Source organism: Dioscorea cayenensis, unplaced genomic scaffold (genome assembly GCF_009730915.1).
Source record: "Dioscorea cayenensis subsp. rotundata cultivar TDr96_F1 unplaced genomic scaffold, TDr96_F1_v2_PseudoChromosome.rev07_lg8_w22 25.fasta BLBR01001717.1, whole genome shotgun sequence".
Taxonomy (NCBI): Eukaryota; Viridiplantae; Streptophyta; class Magnoliopsida; order Dioscoreales; family Dioscoreaceae; genus Dioscorea; species Dioscorea cayenensis.
Window position 1 is genome coordinate 59,254 of NW_024088108.1, and position 19,387 is coordinate 78,640.

At 35.2% G+C, this 19,387-nt stretch overlaps 2 protein-coding genes and 1 long non-coding RNA gene across 3 annotated transcripts; all 3 read left to right on the plus strand.

Moving 5' to 3' along the window:
* The first annotated feature begins 806 nt into the window (after positions 1-806).
* Positions 807-2,503, plus strand: LOC120256906. Its single transcript, XR_005535458.1, has 3 exons — positions 807-937; positions 1,380-1,441; positions 2,416-2,503. It is a non-coding gene; the product is annotated as an uncharacterized LOC120256906 (long non-coding RNA).
* A 4,425-nt stretch (positions 2,504-6,928) lies between these two features.
* Positions 6,929-7,555, plus strand: LOC120256910. Its single transcript, XM_039264577.1, has one exon. The coding sequence runs from the start codon at positions 6,929-6,931 to the stop codon at positions 7,553-7,555; it is 627 nt and encodes a 208-aa protein (XP_039120511.1).
* A 10,106-nt stretch (positions 7,556-17,661) lies between these two features.
* On the plus strand, positions 17,662-19,387 carry LOC120256907 (cytochrome P450 94B3-like). The gene has a single exon (XM_039264574.1). The coding sequence runs from the start codon at positions 17,726-17,728 to the stop codon at positions 19,256-19,258; it is 1,533 nt and encodes a 510-aa protein (XP_039120508.1). The 5' UTR covers positions 17,662-17,725; the 3' UTR covers positions 19,259-19,387.

Sequence of the window (19,387 nt, forward strand, 5' to 3'; positions counted from 1 at the left end):
TCCGATCCCGGTCAGCTCGTAAAACCAGATGTTCAGCGCGACCGAGCAACCCTTAATATACCCTATATTGGTCTTCTTCCCCGCACATCTAGCTTGCACTCGAGCGGTCGCTTGTGAAATGTCCTCCATAAGCCACTTGTGTGTCGCCTGCGCTCATGCGTATCGCCCCATGCCAGGTAGATCATCGACATAATCAACAATCCAGTTCGGAACCGAGCATGAGGTATTTGGGAAGAGGATTGTACCCATGAGGTACACCATCAGGAGTTTGGCAAAATTTTCTTCTTCTCCCCTCTGTCCAACAAGTTGCTCAAGAGTGCTCTTGATAGTGTCTCTCGTAGGTTTTTGTTAAATACCTCTCTTCGAAAACTGAGCTTGTTTTCTTTTTCTGAAACACGACTGCGTCTCCATTGCAACGCAGACCAAGAACGAGGACAACATCTTCAGGCCTGAAACTCAGCAGGCTTTCCCCGATCCTGAATTTATTGGTGCGGCCAGCGTACCTTTGCAATAGAGAATCAAGAAGGGCCTTCTCTTTGAACACAGCTTCCAGCTCAGTAAATGTTGCAAACGGTGTCCTTCCGATGATCTCCCAGTGTCGAGGGGTCATGTGAACTTTCAATTCAACCAAGGTCTCCACTACCGGCGTCAAGTAGCATCGCCCATGTGGACCCCACTCTCTTTAAAATTATCTTTTTGTTTTTTTATTTATTTAATTTAATTAGTTTCATTTAAAAGTTTTATCTTATCCTTTCATAACCTTCTACCCATATTTTAGGCAACCTCCCACCTGCGCGATTTTTTTTTTAAATCTCAATAAAAAGGGATAACTTCGCAGTCTTCTCCCTATCGTCTCTTTAGCGTTGTGGTGGCAGAATCGAGAGGTTCTCCTAGTCCCGATTGTCAAACGAGGATCTAAGCGACTTCCAAATACAAGGTTAGGCAGTCATCTGATTTCTGTACCTTGTGGTGGTCTTGTTTGGCAGTGTTGGGTGTTTGTTTGGTGTTGTATGTTAGATGTTCTCTGCTTGTAGGTTCTTCATGTTCTTTTAAGTTTCTCTCTTTATAGTTCTGCTAGTGGTTCAGTGAATTCAGGCAAGCTTTACTTCTCCATGTTTTATCCTGGTTATTTATGGATGCCATTGTGTGAATATATATATTATCCTTCAAAGGTTAATTAGTAATTCTTTAGCAGTTTAATTTTCTTCTTGATGCACTGTACTGTTTGGGTTAGGATGTGCAGTGTTTTGATTGAGGTCTTATAGTATCCAATGATATTTATTTTCTGATCCTTTATAAGATTAAGTGTTATACTCGGAATCCAAGACTCCTAGTTAATTTGTAAAGTTAGGGTTATTGAATTGATTTTATGTCTATAGGTTCTTTTGTGGAGAGTTAAGTGGGAGTCAACTTGGATTTTTGTGGGTTTAGCGAATATCAGGTAAGTATCCCACATATAAATTATACTATGTATATAGACTTTTTGAAACTTGTTAAATTTGTGAAAATATGTATTTTTTATTTATTTATTTTTGGATAATTAGATTTACGTATATTATTCAAATTATATTTATATAATTAATACTAATTTCGAATTATTTTAAATTATTTAATATTCAAATTAATGAGATTCTTTAGAATTCCACGTGTTGGTTTAGTTAAATTCCGAATTTTCAAATAATTCTTTTAAATCCTGATTCTTTGTACTTTTGAAATTTCATATGATTTATGACTGTTCAAAATTTCTGAATTTCGGATAATTATTTAAATTTTTGAATTCATGTGTTTAAAGTTCAGATTATATATATATTTATTTATTTTGAATTTAGGGTATTATTTAAATTTTTTTATTAAAGAATATTATTATTTTTATTATTTGTTCATATTTGTATTCCATTAACTGGTGTATTTTGATATGACAAAAATGGGATCATGTTACTGTATTCTTGTACTTTGCTTGTCTTGAATTTTGTTAGTTCATCGTTTTGTGAACAAGGTACTTTGATATAGAAATTAGTCCCCAACTAACTTTGCAATAACCCTGTCACTGGGGGTTAAACACTGACCGTGTCGACACGTATTTTGTTCTAGAAACTATAGTTTCCCACTGCTTGCCGTCGGTGCAGAATATCGGCCTTTGTTAATTTTTGGCTCGGGTCACCGAGGGTAAAAATATGACTTTTGTTTTGTCTCGGGTCACCGAGGGTAAATATATGAATTTTGTGATTTGTTTTGGGCAATAGTTGTTTGGGGGACCTATATGCTTAATTTTTGACATCTATGTTAAGTGAATTAAACTTATGGTTGGTTTTTGCAAATTATTAAATTATGATTTTTGATAAGTGATCCCTATACTTTTAGTGGGTGCTTACTGGGCTGTCAAGCTCATAAATTTTGTTGTTATTTTTCTTTCAGATCAGGAGTAGAGGTCAGTGACGGATAGCTTAGCAGGATCGTTGGGGCACCGTCAATCTTCTTAGCATGTAATAAGTCCCGTTTGTTGTGGGCATAGTTTTTTTATTTGATTAAATTTGTAAAGCAACGTGCAAAGACACTTAGTTATTTCTTTTTAGTCTTTGAACTCCATTCTTGTTTCTAGTCTTTGCTCTCGTTAGATTTTTTTGTGATTTGTTGAGAAACGGGTTTTGAGGCCTTACATGCCTCTGGGCCTCGGCTTGGTGGGTGTGTGGCCGTTTGTCGATCTGCATGGGCACAGGGAGCCGGGGTTCGGGCGTGACAAATTTAGTGGTATCGAGGCGTTCTCGGTTAATCTTGATCCTAGTATTTCGATAGACCTTCCGATTTAGATCGCTAGGATGACTTATGTGTTAGCTTTACATTCTCAAGAGCTAGTTAAACTTTTTAGAGTTTTGTCTAATTTTGATTGGGTTTGCCTCATGAATGGCACCCCGTGAGAGTCTGCCGATGGGAGTGTTGGAGAGTTGTTTGGGCGGGCATCGACTGCGGATGTCCCCCACTCGAAGTAGGGGGCGGAAGGGTGGATAGAGATGAAGCTATGATGGAGTTGGTTCGAGAGGTGGTAGGCATGGTGCGTGACCAGAGACAGCAACAAGCAGCACCACCCCCACCACCGCCGCCTCCTCCTGCTCCGCCTACTTCCAAGGAGCTTAAGGAGAAGACTATTATGGAATTCAAAAGATCTGGTCCGTTACCGTTTGAGGGCACTACCAACCTCGATGATGTGGAGGTTTGGGTAGAAGAAATGGAGAAAGCTTTTGCGGTGATGAAGTGTAATGAAGAAGAAAAAGCTTAGGTTGGAGTGTACATGCTCAAGGGACCGGCAAAACCACCAGTACGAGGAGAACTTCGCATTCGTCAGGGAAAGGAGTTTGAATCTTGGGAGCAGCTGAGGAAAGCCCTTTTCTGTAAATACTTCACCAGAGACAAGATGGTGCAGTTTGAGAGAAAATTCATTAACTTGACGCAGGGAAGTATGTCTGTTGATGAGTATGAGATGGAATTCGACAGGCTTTCTAGGTATGCTTCGAAGTTGGTTGATGATGATCAAAGCAGGGCTCGACGCTTTGAGGGAGGTTTCTGAGCACATATTCGGAGGGGTTTAGCCGCTTTACACCGACCGACTATGCAGAGGTGGTAGGGCGCTAAGTCATTGGACACTCGCTTTGGGGGTGACACCGAGGATCAAAGCGTAAGATTTGTAAGAAGAGAGATAGAAGTTTTGACAACAAGGGAGACCGTAATACTGGGAATGAAGGAAGATCCAAGTCTGATGTGGGTCAGAATAAGTCTCAAACAATGGGTGAGCCGCCAGCTCAGAGATCTCGAGGATTGCCACCTGCTTCTTCTCGTTCTGGCCAGAAGAAATGCTCTACTTGTGGTGGTGCGCATGACTCTAAGGATTGCAGGCGGGTTACAGGGGCATGTTACAGGTGTGGCAGTCTGGAGCACCATATTGCTGAGTGTCCACAGATGCAGTCTTCTGGAGCACAAAGATCCTCTACAGTTCAAAATTCTAGGCATGAACCAACACCTAAACCTCAGGGTTCTGTGGGTCAGCGTGCAGGAAAGGAGATGGTCAGTGAGCAACCCTCATCCTCAACTCAGCATAAAGTTGGAAGGCCGAAGACACAAGGACGAGTTTATGCATTGACTCAGGAGGATGCTCATGCCTCAAATGCAGTGGTGTCAGGTATATTATCAGTTTATTCCACATATGCCTGTGTCTTATTTGATTCTGGAGCTACACATTCGTTTATCTCGTCTGCTTTTATTCGGAAGCATGTTTTGCCTGTTACTACTTTTGAGTATGATTTGTGTGTTGCTACCCCAGTGGGAGTTGATATTGTTCTTAGTAGAGCATGTGAGAACTGTCCCATTATTGTTGCCGGTCATGAGTTGCTAGCTCGTCTTCATGTTATGGGTATGACTGACTATGATATCATTTTGGGAATGGATTTTCTGTCTAGATTTCATGCTGTCGTTGATTGTTATGCAAAAAGGGTAGTGTTTAAAATCCCTGGTGAAGCTGAGTTCACCTTTCAGGGAAATGAGTCTGTGTCACCGCCTCGTGTGATTTCCGCTTTACAAGCTCGGAAATTACTCTTGGGTGGGTGCTCGGGGTTTCTTGCAACATTGGTGGAAGTTGAATCAGAAGGGCCAGTGTTAGAGGATATTCAGGTGGTCAGAGAGTTTTCTGATGTTTTTCCTGAGGATCTTCCTGGCTTGCCACCAGACAGAGAAGTGGATTTTGGTATTGATTTGATTCCGGGAGCGAGCCACATATCTAAGGCTCCTTACAGGATGGCACCTGCAGAACTTAAGGAGTTAAAGAAGCAACTTGAGGAACTACTTGAGAAAGGTTTTATTCGCCCCAGTGTTTCTCCGTGGGGCGCTCCAGTTTTGTTCGTGAAGAAGAAGGATGGCAGTATGCGATTATGCATCGACTACCGAGAGTTGAACAAGGTGACAGTAAAGAATCGATATCCATTGCCTCGGATCGATGACCTTTTTGATCAATTGCAGGGTTCTCAGGTGTTTTCAAAAATTGATCTCAGGTCAGGATATCACCAGCTGAAGATCAAGGCGGGGATGTGTCAAAAGTCTGCGATTTTCGGACTCGTTATGGGCATTATGAGTTTCTTGTAATGCCTTTCGGGTCGACGAATGCCCACTGCTGTTTATGGATTTGATGAATAGAACATTTAAACCTTTCTTGGATAGGTTCGTAGTGGTTTTTATTGATGATATTCTGGTATATTCGAAGAGTGGGAAGAGCATGAAGAGCACTTGAGGATTGTGCTAGGCATCTTGAGAGAGAAGAAACTGTTTGCGAAATTCTCTAAGTGTGAGTTCTGGTTGGACAGGGTAGCTTTCCTTGGTCATGTGATAACTAAGGATGGGATTTCTGTTGATCCCAAGAAGATAGAAGCTGTTGTTGAGTGGAAGAGACCTACGAATGTGGCAGAGATTCGCAGTTTCCTGGGGCTAGCCGGTTATTATAGACGGTTTGTGGAAGGGTTTTCAGTGTTGGCGGCACCATTGACCAAACTCACCAGGAAAGGAGCAAGTTTTCAGTGGTCAGATCAGTGTGAACAAAGTTTCCAAGAGTTGAAACACCGGTTGGTGTCTGCACCTATTCTCACACTTCCATCTCCTGGTGAAGGGTTTACCATTTATAGTGATGCTTGTAAAACTGGTCTTGGGTGTGTATTGATGCAGAATGGTCATGTGGTGGCTTATGCTTCTAGACAGTTGAAACCATTTGAGGTGAACTATCCCACTCATGATCTGGAGTTAGCTGCGGTGATTTTTGCCCTGAAGATATGGAGGCATTACTTGTATGGGGAGACTTGTGAGGTGTTTACAGATCACAAGAGCCTTAAATACATTTTCACACAGAAGGAGCTGAATATGAGACAGAGGAGATGGTTGGAGTTATTGAAAGACTATGATTTGACCATCAGCTATCATCCTGGAAAGGCAAATGTGGTAGCTGATGCCCTTAGTAGGAAATCTTTCAGTAGCGTTGCTACATTAATCACCTCCCAGAAGCCTATCTTGGAGGATTTGAGACGAATGGACCTACAAGTGGTGTTAAAGGACACCGGCGTGTATTTGGCAGGTTTAGTGGTGAGACCTACTCTATCTGAGAGGATTAAAGCAGCACAAGAAGTGGATGGTTATCTGCAGAAGATTCGGCAAGAAGTGGAAAGGGGCACCCAAGTTCAGTTTAGAATTCATGAAGATGGCTCAGTAAGATTCGGTGATCGGATTTGTGTTCCAAATAATTCAGAATTGAAAAAGGAAATCATGGAGGAAGCTCATTATACCAGCTACTCAGTGCATCCTGGAAGCACCAAAATGTACAAGGATTTGAAGGATATCTTTTGGTGGAACAACATGAAGAGAGATGTCGCATTCAGGAGACGCTGCTTGACTCGTCGGCAGGTCAAGGTGAGAGCATCGAGGCGCAGTGACTTCTACACCCTCTTCCCATTCCCCGAGTGGAAGTGGGAGAACATTGCTATGGATTTTGTGTTCGGGTTTCCTCGAACCAGGTAAAAAGGCTTGACGAGTGTGGGTGGTGGTGGACAGGTGACCAAGTCCGCCACTTCTTCGGCATGGGATCGGCATGACTTTAGAGAAGTTAGTGAGTTGTACATTGATCAGGTGGTGAGACTTTATGGTGTTCCTGTTACTATTGTGTCTGATCGGGATACGCGGTTCGTGGCACACTACGGAGGAGTCTACATAAGGCCTTAGGGAACCAAATTGACGTCGAAAGACAGCTTTTTCATCCGTAAACCGATGGGCGATCGAGAGAACAATTCGATTTTTGGAGGATATGCTTCGGGGCTTGTATGCTTGATTTTTGGGCCTTCTTGGGATCGACATTTGCCATTGATAGAGTTTTTCTTATAATAATGATTATCGATCAAGTATTCAAATGGCTCCTTATGAGGCACTGTATGGCAGGAGATGTAGGTCACCTATTTGTTGGGATGATGTGGGAGAACGTAAATTGTTAGGGCCAGAGATTGTGCAGTTGACAGTGGAGAAAGTTCGTCTTATCAGAGATCGTCTGCGAGCAGCTCAGAGCAGGCAGAAAAGTTATGCAGATAATAGGAGAAGAAGCTTGGAGTTCCAGGTGGGTGATCATGTGTTCTTAAGAGTAGCTCCCACTAAAGGAGTTATTCGTTTTGGTGTGAGAGGGAAGCTCAGCCCTCGGTTTATCGGTCCGTTTGAGATTTTGGAACGCATTGGTGAGGTGGCATATCGACTTGCATTACCACCTTCACTGTCTCGGGTACATGATGTGTTCCATGTTTCTATGCTGAAGAAGTTCATTCCGAATCCTGACCATGTGATACAATTTTCTGACTTTGAGCTTAGCAATGATTTGACGTATGAGGAGCAACCTATAAAGATTGTGGATTTTAAGGAGCAAACATTGAGAAGCCGGGTCATTTCTTATGTCAAGGTTCAATGGAGCAATCATTCAGAGCGTGAAGCAACTTGGGAGTTGGAGTCTGAGATAAAAGGGAGATATCCGTATCTTTTTTTGATACCTTAGGTACGAGTTTAGAGGACTAAACTCCTTCTAAGGAGGGAGGAGTTTGTGGACCCCACTCTCTTTAAAATTATCTTTTTGTTTTTTTATTTATTTAATTTAATTAGTTTCATTTAAAAGTTTTATCTTATCCTTTCATAACCTTCTACCCATATTTTAGGCAACCTCCCACCTGCGCGATTTTAAATCTCAATAAAAGGGATAACTCAGCATCTTCTCCCTATCGTCTCTTTAGCGTTGTGGTGGCAGAATCGAGAGGTTCTCCTAGTCCCGATTGTCAAACGAGGATCTAAGCGACTTCAAATACAAGGTTAGGCGATCATCCGATTTACATCCTTGTGGTGGTCTTGTTTAGCGAGTGTTGGGTGTTTGTTTGGTGTTGTATGTTAGATGTTCTCCGCTTGTAGGTTCTTCATGTTCTTTTTAAGTTTCTCTCTTTATAGTTACGCTAGTGGTTCGGTGAATTCGAGGCAAGCTTTTACTTCTCCATGTTTTATCCCCGATTATTTATGGATGCCATTGTGTGAATATATATATTATCCTTCAAAGGTTAATTAGTAATTCTTTAGCGTTTTAATTTTTCTTCTTGATGCATCTGTCATCGTTTGGGTTAGGGATGTGCGAGTGTTTTTGATTGAGGTCTTATAGTATCCAATGATATTTATTTTCTGATCCTTTATAAGATTAAGTGTTATACTCGGAATCCAAGACTCCTAGTTAATTTGTAAAGTTAGGGTTATTGAATTGATTTTTATGTCTATAGGTTCTTTTGTGGAGAGTTAAGTGGGAGTCAACTTGGATTTTTTTGTGGGTTTAGCGAATATCAGGTAAGTATCCCACATATAAATTATACTATGTATATAGACTTTTTTGAAAGTTGTTAAATTTGTGAAAATATGTATTTTTTTATTTATTTATTTTTGGATAATTAGATTTACGTATATTATTCAAATTATATTTATATAATTAATACTAATTTCTGAATTATTTTAAATTATTTAATATTCAAATTAATGAGATTCTTTAGAATTCCCACGTGTTGGTTTAGTTAAATTCCGAATTTTCAAATAATTCTTTTAAATCCTGATTCTTTGTACTTTTGAAATTTCATATGATTTATGACTGTTCAAAATTTCTGAATTTCGGATAATTATTTAAATTTTTGAATTCATGTGTTTAAAGTTCAGATTATATATATATTTATTTATTTTGAATTTAGGGTATTATTTAAATTTTTTTATTAAAGAATATTATTATTTTTATTATTTGTTCATATTTGTATTCCATTAACTGGTGTATTTTGATATGACAAAAATGGGATCATGTTACTATATTCTTGTACTTTGCTTGTCTTGAATTTTGTTAGTTCATCGTTTTGTGAACAAGGTACTTTGATATAGAAATTAGTCCCCAACTAACTTTTGCAATAACCCCTCATCATCTGGGGTTAAACATCGCCAGTGTCGACACGTATTTTTGTTCTAGAAACTATAGTTTCCCACCGCCGTCGGTGCGGAATATCGGCCTTTGTTAATTTTTGGCTCAGGTCACCGAGGGTAAAAATATGACTTTTGTTTTGTCTCGGGTCACTGAGGGTAAATATATGAATTTTGTGATTTGTTTTGGGCAATAGTTGTCTGGGGGACCTATATGCTTAATTTTTGACATCTATGTTAAGTGAATTAAACTTATGGTTGGTTTTTGCAAATTATTAAATTATGATTTTTTTGATAAGTGATCCCTATACTTTTTAGTGGGTGCTTCTTTGGATCATCAAGCTCATAAATTTTGGTTGTTATTTTTTTCTTTCGGATCGGGGGTAGAGGTCGCTGACTGGATAGCTTAAGCGAGGATCGTTGGGCCACCGCCAATCTTCTTAGCATGTAATAAGTCCCGTTTGTTGTGGGCATAGTTTTTTTATTTGATTAAATTTGTAGCATCTGCAGAAAGACACTTAGTTATTTCTTTTAGTGCTGAACTCCATTCTTGTTTCTAGTCTTTGCTCTCTGTTAGATTTTTTGTGATTTGTTGAGAATAGGTTTTGAGGCCTTACATGCCTACTGGGCCTCAGCTTGGTGGGTGTGTGGCCGTTTGCCGACATGCACCGGGCCCTGGGGAGCGGAGTTCGGGCGCGATGACCCCATTAACTAGGTTAACCGCCATAATCACAAGTCTGCGACAATAAAAACACATTCAGCAGTATTCACAAAATTTTAAGCGGAAATATAATGTTTTAAACGGTAACCTCTCAATATTTAAACAGAGATATCACTTATTAAATAGAGACCTATTTTTTTAAACAAAGACAACAATACTTAAACAGAGACAACAAAATTTAAATGGTAACCTCTCATTTATTAAACGTAAACCTCATTTGGAAAACTGCAACCATATCAAATGAAAGAGGAAACATACATTATAAACATTACACAAATCATAACAATCGAAAAACTATTTCGATCGTGTACACAGACGAAAATGTAAAACAAAACAAAACCCTAGCCGAGAAATCTCCCTACAGACTAACAAAACCCCAACTGAGAAATCCCCTTGCAGACTTCAATATCTTTCAATGAAAACGGAACCACAAAACAAAACCGAAAAATCTTTCTTTGTAACAGAATAGTTAACATAAAACTATAATTAATACCTTAGATTGCAAACTAATGAAATGCCAAATACTTGCGCGGGACTTCTCCTTCGAGACACCGGTGGAAAGGAAAAAGCTGAAATTACAGAGGATGTGCCGTTAGAGACAACTTTGCTAAGGGAAAAGCTGAGTTAAGAAAAAACAAGTATACGACTCCAGTAAAGTCGTCTCTTGGGGTTACCTTAAGAAAAATCCCCCACTTCCTCTCAAACCGCCGAAATGGTTGCAGTGCCACGACTTCCCATGCAAAGGCAATTTCGTTCATAAAATTTAAAAATAACTCCGTTAACCACCGTTACATGGGTTGGGGGTTTGAAAAACATTGAGTTTAAAAAGGAATGTGTTTTTAGGGATTTCTAAATTAACGGGGTGTTTTTGGTAATATTGCAAATTTATGGGGTTTTTTTTAGTAATTTTCACTTATTATTATTATTATTATTATTATTATTATTATTATTATCAACAATGTACAAACCTCACAAGTATTTTTTTGACTTTTCCTCTCTAACATACAAATTGGGTGATTCATGTCAATTTGTTAGTTTTTTTACTTTTGTTTGTTTTTCTTTTTATGTTGTCATTTGACTTATCGTTTTTCCCAGATGATTTTGTACTAACATATATAAGCCACTTTGATAAAATAAATATGTTAAATACATAAAAAAAAAATTTTTTTTTTCTAGTTTCACTTCTATGAAACTAATTACACTAAAAAAAATGCCATTATTTTTTTTAAAAGAAAAATTATGAACAAGTCACACTCAACGATAATTGTAAGGGATTTATTTCAAAAAATAATTGTAAGGGAAAGTTAAATTCTCAAGCTCTCCGTTTTTGGGAGTCACTATAATACTTTTACAAATTAAATTTTTAAATACACAAATAATTTTTTCTTGAAATATGACTAGGCACATCCATACGAAAAGAAACATAGATTACTAATTAGAAATTCTAGTATATAAAAGTAAAAATATTAATTTAAAAAATCTAATATTAACAGTTTTTCAATGCTTATTTTCATATGTATATATATATATATATATATATATATATATATATATATATATATTTCCATGCTTATCCCAAAATAAAAAGTCTTTCATATGCAATTTTCTAATGGCATAAGCCAATCTTATTATTATTATTATTATTATTATTATTATTATTTAGAATATAGGGTTTTCTATATTGGGTTTTCTTAGCACCAAAGTATATTGTGTTGAAAAGTTAAAAATGAACATGAACTAACAATTGCGGCTCATCTAATTTTTGGGGAATATGTTTGTGGTTACGAAAAAACCTTTAAAAAAATTGATTGACTGGTGACCACAAAAAAAGACAGTGTGTGAGGACCAACTAAATTAGGATTTTTGCAATATTTATATATGAAAAGAGAATATTTTTGAAAAAAAATATAAGATTTTTTTTTTATTTGGTGCTATCAAGCAATTCATTTTCAATCTAAAAGTAAGTAATTATATTTACCAACTACGTACTATTGTTAATAAGCCAAAAGAGGGCAAATATTGTGTTATTATTTATTATTGCATGATATGTTAGATAATTATATTATTATTATTATTATTATTATTATTATTATTATTATAAACAAGTGTACAAACCTCACAGATATTGAGCTACCCTATTCAAAAGGTGTGTATAAACATATGCCACTCACACTCACACTATTTGAATAATATTTGTATATTATGTGAACTATATCATTGCCATTGTCAATCATCTTCGTTATTCAACTCAAACTCAAGAATCATTATTATAATGAGAAAATAAATCAATGTCATTATCAATTATCTTTGATTTGATATTTTAACCAAAACTCAAAAATCATTATAAACTCTAAAATTATGAAAATCCACACATTAGAGAAAAATAAAAGAAAAAGAAAGAAATAAGCACATTTGAATTGTGAAATTAACTTTTCCAATCAATACAAGAGAGCATGTCCTCAAAAGTGGATTGGACTTGTGCTCATATCTATAAGATGGAATGTAAATGGTGATTTGATCGTGTGTCATGAGTGATCATTGTCTTGTTAGTTCCCTCGTGAACCAAATAAACAGCCACCAAAATTTGTGGAAAATAAAGAAGATTTGGTCCTTCCCTCATGTCAATTTTTGTCTTTTTCATTTTCTTGGTACACAATGATATGATATATCAAGGATTTTGATCTTTCTTGTTTGACATGGATTCTCAATCATCAATCTACTTTTAGAAATTGTTTATGGCGTGCACAATTAGGATTGTTATGGTGTGCTCTATTGGGAAAAATGATGATGACGATGATGATGATAATAATAATAATTAAAAACAATAATGAAATTTGCTTTTAATTTAAGGCTGTTTAACAAACCACATAAAACAAAATGAATCGAACCAAAAAATTTTTTTACAGTTCTATATGATTTTTTTTTTTACTCTAAGCCATTTTCCTTTGAGTTGGGCTTTCTTTTAACCCAAATGAAGTTCGGCTCTTTTAGATTAGGTTATTGAAAAGCTTAATAAAATTGAACCAAATCAAAGCATGTAATAAAATAAAATAAAAAAATAACTATTTAACAATTTAAGAAATAATTAATCATATTTATTCTATTTAATGATTTAAAATTTATAATTTTTAGCAGATTTTTGAACTTTGTTTAAAAGTATTTAAGTTTTTATAATTAATCTGAAAATATATATAAAGTGCTGGCTAACTTTCATCAAACTTTTTATTGGTAACAGTGGAGTTTTTTTTATTATAACAAATCTACCTCCTATCAAACTGTTAAAGACTTGAACCAAACCAAATTATTTTTGTTGGGTTTAATAACAAATCTAATTTATTTGGGATCAGAAATTATTTAATCGGATTAGTTTGATTAAGGTTAACATTATACCAAAATTGAACGAAGCCAACCTAATAAAAAGTTAGTATTTATTTTTGAAGGATGGTGATTGGATTAAGTGAAAAAAAAAAATTTTAATAACAACTTTGAAGTAAAAATAAGATAAAAAATTTGACCAATTAAATAGACATGATTATAAAAGTTGTGACAAAATAGAGAAAACACTTCTAGATGATAGTTTTCATTGTTTTTCATGTGAGTAGATTGAGGGTTCGATTCTCTTTTACTATACAGTATAGGGTGTGTGTACATGGTGTGATTTGTCTAAATTATTAAAATAAAATAAAATAAAATAATAAAAAATAATGAGAAAAAGGACAAATGAATTGTTGTATTTCATTTCTTATTCATCTTTTGTTTACTTCACACCAAACATGTGCGGATGGTAAAATTCTTGATTTTTTTAAAAATATTGTTATTATCTCTATCTCTTTAAAAAAATATATATAGAAGATATCAATTTATAGAAAGAAAAAAAAATGAATAACCACCAGTGGCCTAAAATCCTTCTTACGGTTAGGATCCATGAAACTTTCATATTTTGTTTTATTGTCACTCCATTACTATTGATGTCAGCGAGATCTAGGATTAAAAAACACACAGACACTTTTATATAACTTTATTTTTCAAACTCTAGTCCCTAATAATTAAAAATCTACCAAGATTTTTTTTTTTTTTAAAAAGTCAATTTTACTAATTTTTTTGTCAATAAGAATTTTTTCTAAAGACAACCGACACTGCCCCACAAAAAGTTGTCAAAAAGACAAATATAAGTTTCGATGGCTTAAAGTTTAACGATCCCCTTAAAAGATTTATTATGTGGGGTCACCTAATACATGGTCAATGACGGACTGTCACATGCGATCAATGTGATATATCATGGATTATAACCCCATAAAAATAAATTTCTCATATCTTACAATTTTAGAGGGATGGAAAATTAAACTTTTTATATAAAAGATAAAATTATAAAAAGATGAAAATAGGATTTCTCACATAAAAGATTAAGTGAACATTAGTGTATGATATTTTAAAAGTTTATTAGGCGCTTGGTTATCAGGAGTGGATTTAGGGAAGAATGGGATAGGAGTGACATGAGGGGGATGGAGTAGGAGTGAGAATAAAGAATGTGTTTGGTTGATAAGGTTTAGAGAATGTAATTTATTAGGAATGGGAAAAATAAAGAAAGTAAATATGATAAAATGACACTTATGCCTTTTATGCAAAACAAATACTATTGTATATATAATAATGAGTTTTAATTATATTTTTGAAAATATTGAAAAATGTAATTAATTAATTATAAAAATAAATATTTAACTAAATATAATATATATATATAGGGCATATTAGTCATTTTCATATTGAAGTTGCCCAATCCCCTCATAATCCCTCCAATTGTGTGGTGAGTGAATGGGTGAGTTTCACTCCCTCCATAATTCTCCTCACTCCTATTGATGTATACCCAACCAAGAGGTTACATCCAATCCCCCCTCACTCCTACTTCAATCTTTGACATCCAAACACTATACTGCATTAGACGGTGGTTGGCTAGTGACAATTTTTTTTAAATCTTACTTTTTTTTCATTAATTCATAATAAACTTTAACAAAATATCAAGGGATTGTAAAAAATTTATAAATATCTCCAACAATTTATAAATATCTCCAACAAGTACAAACTTATCTAAAGTCCAGGTTTATCCAGACGATTTGAGTAATGGACAACGACCAAGCTTGCTTTGACAACATATATATATATATATATATATATATATATTTGAACATGTGATTCACATGGTCTTGTTGAAATTTGCCCTTATTTCTTTTTGTCTTGTGGCTATTATATTGCACACAGGCATGCCGACTATTTCACTTAATTACACTTTTATAGTTTAATAAATTAATAATGAACAAACACATTCAAATTTGTTGATTTTTTTTTTAATTTGTAATTAAATCTTGATAATGGCTATAATTTTTTATTTGTATCTTAAAATGAATGCTAAATTTATAGGCAAGATCCTATGTTTATTGTTTAATTTAATGATGTACCATATGTATGCATAATTAGGAAAACAAATAATTCTTCATTATTTAGTATTATTGTGCTTACAATTTATGAAATCTTCATCATTTCATGCCATACATTATTACACTTACAAACAAAAAAAGAAAAGAAAAACTCACAAAGAAATAAAATGCCCAAAGTTTCCGAGGGGTCAAAATTATTAAATAATTTTTTAATATATGGTTTTCTAACATCACAATTATTTCTAAAATAAAATATCTAGTCAAAAATCTCTTGATTTTTTGGCACTAGATTCGTTGACATGATGGTTAACATTTCACAAATAAATATTTTTTTTGAAGAGATAATACTCTAAATAAACCTCAAATTAAGTGTTGCTTAATACTTTATAAGATATAACTAATCTGAAAATAAAAGGTTCTCATATTAATTTTGGATCCATATATATAATTTCACACTTACGTTAGTTATCTATTTAATTTGCTTAAGATCCTTATCATACAATTATACATTATGAGATTCTAAAATAACAAGAAAATGAGTATGAAAGTCAATTATACTCATTAAAACTATTTTCACTCTAAAAAGCACTAATAATAATAATAATAATAATAATAATAATAATAATAATAATCACAATCATATTATTATTATTATTATTATTATCAAAGAAGGAAAACTCAAACTATATTTTCTCTTTTGCTAGTGAGTCACTAACAAATGATATGATGTGGACAATACATAGCGTGCCGACATATACATTAAAGAAAAAAACAAAAATCAAAACAAACAAGAATTAGTAACCTTCCTAGTCTCTTCATTCTCTCATGCGTTGCTCCTTCTTGAGAGGCAATAATATATAATTAATATTATTTAATATCATCAAGATGTTTGTCAACCCCCTCCTCCCTATTTTCAACTCATTGCCAAACCCTAATTTTACTTTTCATCCAGTTTACTTAGTGTGCGTTGGATTATGCCTAGAGTAAAAAATGGGCATCAAAAATAAAAAAACTGAACAAAACTGAAAGAATACGATAACTGTATGAGCTGAGATTCAAACTTATTCTCTCACTATAATACGAACATCTTATGCAAATGGTTCCGTGCGAGTAAATCAAAAAATGGTTGGCTCAAAGTATACATTATGTATTCATGACTTGATTTTACCATAGTGAAAGGAGTTGTAATCTCAACCCTTCAGAATTGCATGGTAAAGAGATTTACCATTGTGGGGTTAAAATTTATGATTATATCATTTTGGGTGCATGCGGTAGATCGTCATTATTTCACATATTAATCTGCCCCACATGGTAAATTCTTAAAATATTGTTAAGCTATCGTAATTGGTGTATCTTCATATTAAAATTTTTTTGATGGTGCTTGTAGTCTTTATCAAAAATAAAATAAAATAAAATAAAATAAAATAAAATAAAATATAAAACTCAGTGTATAATTATCTCAACCAAGACAAAAGAGATAATAATCCAGAAAACCACTTGTTTTCTAAAAACTTTTACACATTGTAATTGATTTTGCATGTTATTTTAATTTTCACTAAATTTAGTGGTACATGGCCAGAAATCACTGCAGTAAAATAATAAATCTACCATAAACTCAATTCTAGTCTGCTCGACCAGCACTATCATAATAGAAGTTTAGAATGATTAATTTATCTAATTTTATAATTTTTAATTAAAATTTTTTTAAAAATAAATTAGAGCAGTTATTTGCTTAACCATACACTTTGCACACCCCATTCACACAAAAACAACTATAAAATGATAGGGAAAACTTGTATATTATTTGTTCACTATACAATGAAAGCTAGTATGAGCCTCCTAGGGTTGAAATCGTATTCTCCACTATTCTAAACTTGCATAACAGAGGGTATTTACCATAATAGGGTCATATTTCTAATATATCATATTGGTGTAAGTGACTTGTTTTTAATTATTACTTCGGTAGTCTGCTCCATATGATGAATTTTTAGGTGATTGTTAAGTCTCTGTTATATATTGGTATATTTTTGTATATGTTTGTTTCTTTCACACTTCTTATGTTAAAGACACTTGTCGCCATATATATATATATATATAAAAGAGAGAGATTTGAATATGGGTCTCAACTTCTAATAATAGAAAGGAGCATATGTATAAATATTAGTGCTTTATGAGTATAAGGATAAATATTATTTTTAAGGAGTATTCATCGATAAGGTTTTTAGGGGTGTGCGTATAATATATATATATATATATATTTATATATGCAAAAATCAGTAGATGGTATAAAAGAACTTTTATCATAAATATCGATGGTGTAAATTTGAAAAAGTAGTGGCGCCCCCACCAGCATTGCCGACTGAAACAAATGAGACAAAATACTGAGCGAGAGACTCTTGGATGCCTTCTTTTTCCTTTGTCAAATCTGTGCCAATTGTTTGACGCTTAACAACACATGTGACATATTATTAATTATATATGCCACCTCTATATAAACCTCTTCAGACCTCAACACAACCATCAAAACTCAAATAACCATATAAGCCCTTTCATTATATCAAGAAAATCAAACAACATCATAAACATGTCGCCCTTTCTCTTCTCCTTCCTTGCTTCATCATCCATTGCTAGAACTCTTTTATTCTTTGGCTTCATCTTCATTTACATTACTTTCAAAGGAATTGAGCAAGTTTCTTCATGCTATGGCCCTAAAAAGTATCCACTCATTGGAAGCTTGATCTCTTTCTACAAGAATCGTTGCCGGCTACTCAGTTGGTATACTGAGCTCTTGGCGAATTCTCCAATCAATACGATCGTTGTGGAGAGATTAGGGGCTCGCCGGACTATCGTCACAGCAAACCCGCAGAATGTCGAGTACATACTGAAGACAAACTTCAACAATTACCCTAAGGGTAAGCCCTTCACCGACATCCTCGGAGATCTCTTAGGTTGTGGTATCTTCAATGTCGATGGCGAAGTGTGGCATGCCAGGAGAAAGCTAGCAAGCCATGAATTCACAACCAAATCCCTCCGAGAATTCATTGTAAAAGCACTAAACACAGAGGTACATGACCGACTAATACCGATATTATCATCGTCGAATAAGAAGAAGAAGGTGTTTGACATGCAAGACTTACTCAGTCGATTAACATTCGACAACATCTGCAAGATTTCCCTCGGCACAGATCCCTGCTTGCTCAATGAAGAAATGCCCTCAGCAGAGCTCGCTTCAGCTTTCGATATCGCCGCAGAGATAAGTGCAAGGAGGGGAATGGCTCCGGTCTCTGCGGTGTGGAAGTTGAAGAGAGCCCTGGGAGTTGGATCAGAGAAGCATCTCAAGGTGGCAGTGGAGCTTATACATGGCTCAATAATGGAAATTATCAAGGAGAGGAAGAAGAAGATTCATGATAAACAAATGGAGATGATGAAAATAGACCAGAATGATCTCTTATCAAGATTGATACAAGGAGGGCATAGCAATGAGGTGATCAGAGATATGGTTATTAGCTTCATCATGGCAGGGAAGGACACAACTTCTTCAGCTTTAACTTGGTTCTTTTGGTTATTATCTTGTAACCCTAATGTGGAACAAGAAATAGTAAAAGAAGTGACCATGCATGGAAAAGGAGAGCAGATTGGGTATCAAGAATTGAAGGAGATGAAGTTCTTGGAAGCTAGTCTTTGTGAGAGCATGAGATTATATCCTCCGGTGGTGTGGGACTCAAAACATGCTGCAAGAGACGACAAGTTGCCGGATGGAACTCCGGTGAGGAAAGGCGATAGGGTTACATATTTTCCTTATGGAATGGGAAGGATGGAGAGGTTGTGGGGAAAGGATTGGGAGGAGTTTAGGCCTTGGAGGTGGATGGCCGGAGATAACAGGAAGGAGGTGGTGCCAGTGTCACCATATAAGTTTTCGGTGTTTCAAGCTGGGCCTAGAGTTTGTCTTGGAAAGGAAATGGCTTTTGTTCAGATGAAGTATGTGGCGGCCACCGTGCTCCGTCGGTTTAAGCTCCGGCGAGTCGATGACCAGCCTCCAGTCTTGGTGCCTCTTCTGACCTCTCATATGGCCGGAGGACTTAACATGATGGTGGAGGAGAGGGTGGTGGAGCTTTAATTTTTAATTAGGTTAATTACGTTGCTAATTATGTGCGGTTAATTATTATGATGATCAATGTTGTTAATTGTAAGTACTCCTATTGTACTTCTCTACCCTGTTTGAATAATGGAAAAGAGTAAATATGGA

Bases quoted from the DNA above. Each gene is read 5' to 3' on its own strand.
- LOC120256910 (XM_039264577.1), top strand. From the start codon at position 6,929: ATGGCTCCTTATGAGGCACTGTATGGCAGGAGATGTAGGTCACCTATT.
- LOC120256907 (XM_039264574.1), top strand. From the start codon at position 17,726: ATGTCGCCCTTTCTCTTCTCCTTCCTTGCTTCATCATCCATTGCTAGA.